This window comes from Bombus pyrosoma, linkage group LG10, assembly GCF_014825855.1.
Source record: "Bombus pyrosoma isolate SC7728 linkage group LG10, ASM1482585v1, whole genome shotgun sequence".
NCBI lineage: Eukaryota > Metazoa > Arthropoda > Insecta > Hymenoptera > Apidae > Bombus > Bombus pyrosoma.
This window is the reverse complement of record NC_057779.1, coordinates 2,276,305-2,283,067: the sequence shown is the minus strand read 5'-3', so window position 1 is coordinate 2,283,067 and position 6,763 is coordinate 2,276,305. Positions and strand designations below refer to the sequence as shown.

The 6,763-nt window shown below is 50.0% G+C and overlaps 1 protein-coding gene across 2 annotated transcripts in view; it reads left to right on the top strand.

Moving 5' to 3' along the window:
• Positions 1 to 413: 413 nt before the first annotated feature.
• LOC122571570 (toll-like receptor 6) overlaps positions 414 to 6,763 on the top strand; it is a 47,236-nt gene continuing 40,886 nt past the window's right edge. For both annotated transcript variants that reach the window (XR_006318113.1, XM_043735495.1), the window contains exon 1: positions 414 to 5,075. Coding sequence is in view for 1 of the 2 variants with exons in the window: in XM_043735495.1 (XP_043591430.1) it covers positions 1,406 to 5,059 (3,654 nt within the window). In the remaining variant the exon portion in view is untranslated. The remainder of the gene's footprint in view (positions 5,076 to 6,763) is intronic.

Below are 6,763 nucleotides of genomic sequence, written 5' to 3'. Positions count from 1 at the left end.
CTTATAAATGAGAGAGTACGGAACACACGCGAGTTCGAACACAAAACACTTTCGATCGAACAAACGGCGAGAAGATAGAAACAAGTTGCGTGTAACATCCCTTTCCACGCATTACTCTATCGCATTGGACGTCCGCGTATGTATACTATACACTGCGTAACTACGTAACATACCGGTGTTCGTTGGAGAGAAGTACGGGCGATTTCCACGTAGGTCAGTAAAAGACGGAAGAGAAGGGTACGAAGCAACACGACTATCTTTCTTACTCCATGGACGGTCGACGGGAGGCGCGTGCTCGCTGAATGCCGGTCCTCGGTGTGTTAGTGCTGCCGCCAGTGGTGGGGGAAGGAACGATTGGTGGACGCTGCGTCGAGTTAGATGCTGTGGAGATCTCAACCGTCAGTTGCGCGGTGGTCGCCGTACCGGGTGTCACGGTTTAAGGAATTGTACTTTGTGGATAGCCTGTCCGTTTCCTTATTCCTTTCATTCACGAACTCGTGTAGTTTTGTTTCGTCGACCGATACATGGAATTTCAGTGAACGAAATTTAAATCATAACCTCGAACAAAGTGTCGATTACATTGTAAACGTGAGTCGATAATACACGGTAATGGGAATGGGACATTCGTTGGAAAAGTTACGGAGCCCCCAGCGTTTTGGCGGAACGGGAGCGTAGTGTTGTCTCACATAGCCGAACAGAAGTATGAGCATCTCGTCCCTGGGAACGAGGTTAATTCGCGCCGGTGAGTCAGCACCGTGAACAATTAGCATTTTGATAGCGGGGGGTTGGTAACGAAGTTTACGGGATGCGCGAACTGAAATCACCGAGCATCTCGACGCGTGCGTAATTATCCGCAGATTTACTCTGTCGTTGGTACATCGTCGAGGACTTTCTCAGTCAAGTTGAGTGTCTCGCGAGTCGTAACGTGTAATAACGGCAGGTTGATGAAGGGCACTCGCGCGCGCGCTGGATCGAACGATTCGCCGACAGAGTGAAGTGTGATTCTTTTAAAGTGTAAACTACTTGGAAGCACTACAGTGAAACGCGATAATACTGGTACCAGAGCACCCTCTCGTAAATCGTTCATAAACCTGGCGCGCCATTCGGACGACAGGTCAACTGGCAGTGAACTTCGTCCCCTTGAATTCCCATTAACGAAACTCAAGAATTGTTGGGATAGTTGAAACGATCTGACGCGTTCGAGCAGTAATAGCGAGTTCGGCATCGATTACCGGAGAGGGGGGGCATACACATGCCAGTCACTCGGAGTAAATATTGGAGGGCGTACACGAGCGACGACAACGTGCGTTAATAACGGAGCGTGTAGGACTACCGGGGAGCGGCGTGTGATGACCGGAAGTAGACGGAGGAGCGAAAACAAGGGAAGGCAACGAGTTCGCTAAAGATGCGTGGGCTCTCCGGTCCAGAAGGGTTCGGGAGATCGGTGTCGCTGTCGTTGGCCTACTGCTACTATCTTCTCGTGCCGGTGTACCACGTGCTCGCCGTGACCAGCGAACTACCACCGAGGCTCGATTTACCGGAGTATTGTTCGTGGGACTCGCGACAGGATGGCGCGCTCACTTGCGTTCACCGTTACACCGGGAACGACTCCCTCAGGACGAACTTTTCACAGGCGACTAGCGAATACGTGACCTCGATCAACGTCGTTTGCGAGGATTCAGAATCATTGGAAAATGGTATACTGAACGTGGACGGGTTCGTACAGTTATGGAGATTGCGATCGTTAAGGTTGACCGGATGCAAACTGGTCCATTGGCCGGCAAAAGTTTTGAGCGGTCTGCGAGATCTGCGTAATCTAACGATCAGGAGCTTAAATGGACGAAAGAGCAAGTACAGCTTGGAGCTGGAGAACGGGGCGTTCGACTCGGTGCCACAGATTGAGAAGATTGATTTATCGTGGAACAACATCTGGCAGATACCGGAACACTTGTTTTGCCCGCTATCGAACCTCCTAACGCTGAACATCTCTTGGAACATGTTGAAAGATATCAGCGAACTGGGATTCAGGGATATCGCGGAGAAACACCCGAGACGTCAGCAGGAATCGACCCCGTCGCCTTTCCCTTGTTCTCTGGATGTGCAATCGTTGGACGTGTCGAGTAATCAAATTTCGGTTCTCCCTGCCTACGGATTTTCCTCGTTGAAGAGGCTCCGCGTGCTCAACTTGTCGAGCAACGCGATCTCCATGGTTGCAGACGAGGCGCTTCATGGACTCAGATCCCTCGAGACCTTCGACCTGTCTGGAAACAGAATCGTCGCGTTACCGACGGAAATGTTTCGGGACGCGGCGAAGTCACTGAAGGAATTGCGGCTCCAGAACAATTCCATCAGCGTGCTGTCACCGGGCCTGGTCGCGGACATGAATCAGCTTGTCGCTTTGGATCTGTCGAGAAACGCGTTGACCAGCTCCTGGTTAAATTCCGCCACGTTCTCTGGTTTGATTCGACTGGTTCTTCTGAATTTGTCTCATAATCGAATAAGTCGATTGGACCCGGCTCTGTTCAAAGATCTTTACACTCTTCAGATATTAAATTTGCAGTACAACGAGATCGAAACGATACCAGCGGATACGTTCGCGCCCATGAGTAATTTACACACGCTAGATCTAGCTTTCAATCGATTGACTTACCTGGACGCTTACTCTCTCAACGGATTGTTTGCACTTTCTCTGCTGTCGCTCGATTCTAATCAGCTCGAAGGTATCCATCCGGATGCCTTTCGCAATTGTTCCAGTATGCAGGACCTGAATCTATCCGGGAACAGTTTGGACAGCATACCGGTCGCACTGAAGGACATGAGAATGCTGCGTACGCTGGACCTCGGCGAAAATCAGATCAGAAGCCTGAACAGACCCGGTTTCCGTGGAATGTCCAGTCTGTATGGATTACGAATGATCGGAAACGAGATCACGAACGTCACTATGGAGGATTTCGCTGAGCTCCCCGCCCTTCAGATATTAAACTTGGCACGGAACAAGATCGAGGTCGTCGAGGACGGCGTGTTTTCCACGAATCCAGCGTTGCAGGCGATTCGTTTGGACTCGAATTTGTTGCAGGACATGACCGGTATGTTCGCCAGCGCACCTGGTCTCCTCTGGCTGAATATGTCCGACAACATGATCGTGCAGTTCGATTACAGTTATCTGCCGGAGAAATTACAGTGGATGGATCTGCATAAAAATCTTATTATGGATCTCGGTGTCGCGCCACAGGGCATAAGATTACAGACGCTCGACGTGTCGTTCAACCGGCTAACGAGGATACATTCGAGGTCGATACCGGACTCCATCGAGCTTCTGTTCGTCAACGACAATTTGATACAGACCGTGGAGCCTCAGACGTTTTTCGACAAGTTGAATCTTACCAGGGTGGATCTCTATGCGAATCAGATCGTCAAGATGAATCTGTCTGCGTTTCAGTTGACCCAAGTGCCCGCGTATCGACAATTGCCAGAGTTCTACATCGGTGGCAACCCCTTCATATGCGACTGTACAACGGAATGGTTGCAAAGAATCAATTCGTTGTTGCTGAGACAACATCCGAGGGTAATGGATTTGGAGTCGGTGTACTGTAGGCTTCCGTACGATCGTCACAAATCGTTCATACCGTTACTCGAGGCGAAACCGTCTCAGTTCCTCTGTACGTACAAGGCTCATTGTTTCGCGCTGTGTCATTGCTGCGACTTCGACGCCTGCGACTGCGAGATGACTTGTCCGACAAACTGCACTTGCTATCACGATCAATCCTGGTCGGCGAACGTAGTGGATTGCTCGAACTCCGGTTACAAAATCCTCCCCGGACGATTACCGATGGACGCCACCGAGGTTTACCTCGATGGAAACAATTTCGGGGAATTGAATTCCCACTCGTTCATCGGCCGTAAGAACCTGCAGATTCTGTACGCGAACGATAGCAACATCATCGCTATACGCAATCATACTTTCAGCGGTCTGAAGCGTTTGTTGGTCCTTCATCTGGAGAACAACAAGATAAGCGTGCTCAACGGCGTGGAATTGATGCCTCTGGAGAACCTGAAGGAACTCTACCTACAGAACAATCTATTGACGTATATAGATAACGGAACGTTCCTTCCGCTACGTCAGCTGGAAGTGTTACGATTGGAAAACAATCGACTTGGCACTTTCGCTGTTTGGCAGCTCGGCCAGAATCCATATTTGGTCGACATCGGGTTGTCCAGCAACCCATGGAGTTGCGAGTGCTCGTACTTGGACCGAGTACGAGAGTGGATGTCCCGTAACAGAGCGAAGATAAGCGACTGGAGGAGCGTCACCTGTTCCCTTGGTATACCTATTACTCTTCCGGCGAACGGATCGGTCATAAATTGCGCGGCATTAACGGGCACGACCTCGGTCATCGAGACTCGACCGCTCGAGGCTTATTTGCCGCTACTACTCGCCACCGCTGTGCTGATTTTTGCCATGGTGGCGCTGGTGTGTGGTGCATTCAGGCATCGTCGTACCCTGAGGACATGGGCTGCCAGCAGATGCGGCCTCAGAGCGTGTTACAAGACAGCAGCTTTCGAGGATCAAGAGAAACCCTTCGACGCCTATATCTCCTACTCCGCCGTGGACGAGGCGTTCGTTTCGACGATTCTGGTACCTGGTCTGGAAACTTCTTACCGGCTGTGTTTACACTACCGTGATCTAAGCGCCGGTAGCAACGTGGCCGATGCAGTGGCGGAAGCGGCCGATTCTTCGAGACGAACCATCCTAGTATTGTCGAAGAACTTTCTGCACGGCGAGTGGGCCAGATTCGAGTTTAAAGCGGCTCTGAGGGACGCTCTGAAAGGGAAGGGCCGCTCGGTGATCGTGCTGCTGGTAGGCGGTGTGGGTCCACGAGATCTCGACGCCGATCTCAAAAAGAGAATCTCGTCGCACACCGTGCTGGTGTGGGGGGACAAGTTGTTTTGGCAGAAGCTAAGGTTCGCCATGCCAGACGTGTCCCCTGTTCCTGTTTTGGAGAGACCCCTGCCATTGCCGCCACCGCCACCGCCCCCGGCGCAGCATCAATGGACGTAGAACTGCCATTATTTAGGTAAGAGTCGTTATTTAATCTTCTTACTCTCTAAGAATACCTTTGGTCTTTTCTTTTTCCTGCCCGTTAGAAAGGAGTACGATGGACATCCGAGTCGAGATCGGCAACAATAGTCAAACGCGAGAGTGGGTATAGAATGGAGGCGAACTCTGGATTGAAAATCCAGCCAAGATCAATGATTTCTTTCTATTTTGAAGATAAACGTTTTTTCTTTCCCCGCGGTTGCTTCACAAAAGAACAGCGTTTGCTCTCTGAATCGATCGTTTACCAGCTATATCTAACAAGCAAAGTATGCCGATTACATTTCCAGTTCGCTTCGATTCTAAGCTACTCCTGCCCCCCTTCGAACCAATCGTCTCGAAAGAAAGGATCTCGCTGTTCACCGGCTTAGTCATTCGCCAGATTTTTATTATACCGAATCGGTTGTTCCGTCAAGCTCGTCGAATTTCAAGTACATCCTACTATGCGCCCGTGGTTCGATCGGATTTATAGCGAACGCGCTTAAACGATCGAATCCATTCGTAGAAGCCGAAACACGTACCAGTACAGCGATATCCTCTCTAACGGCAATGCTCTAAAATTATATATCATACCCAAATGACAAACTAACGAGATCGTAGCCGTTTCATTGAACACGAGCCTCGACCTATGGCCTCGATTTAACGGCGGCACATTTCGCACCATTGTGATCGAACCGTGAATGGGGTCATCTTCGGCGGGCGGGTTTTGCGGGAACATATGGAACGATCGAAAAGTATACGAACCGGTATTACGCGTGGAATTTGTCGTCATCGTCGGGCCAGTTGTCGTCGAGTTCAATTAGAAAACTGTATTGATCGAACTCACCCTCCGTGGTGGGCCGTTCACGAGTCCGCAACAATTCTCACCCACTTACCAATTAAGTTGCCTTTATCGGATGGCTCCCTGCCAGCGTGCAAAGGAACACAGTCAAAATTACATCGTCCGCTCGTTTCGCGTACGGACATTACCTTCAATCGATTATCATTGGCGTCGTCATTGCCGTTCTTAATTCAATACAGGTTTCGACGTGCATTTTGCACGACAACCTATTCGCTTTCGTCGACGTCTAACGTTAACATGTCCCCGATACCGAGTACCACCGCCTAGCCTTTTAACGCAACTTGACGATCTATACCACTACACATGGCTAATTTTCTCCGTGGTATATTAAACCGAGACGTTCTACTGTTCCACTTCTTTCAATCTATGTTTCTATGGAATTTTCATAATACCGTTCATTCGCGATCTAATTAAACGATTGGCACGTGCAGCCTGCTCTACTTCGTCAATTTCCTTTCATCCCTAGTGGAAAAAGTTATTAACCTCTGTATCTGATCTGAAGCAATTTTACTCTTCGAAGGGTGACACGTTCGTCGGAATCACATATTTGTGCTACGGTTACACATTGTCGGTGGAACAAGGAAATTAGGAAAGTCGATTGATTGGCCGATCCCTCGGAATTGTGCGGCGACAATGGCGTCGCATCCCCTCGGCCGACTTTGTTCCTTTTATTCGTGTCAGGTGGCCGTCCTCGTCCACGAGAATTCGCTCGGTCGTGTTAACTTTTCGTGACACGCTTCAGTTTCAGCTGTTCGGCTCAAGCTACGTATCCGCTTGGCCAGTGACCGTTCGAGGGAAATCCGAAGGGCACAAGGGACCGTCTGTGA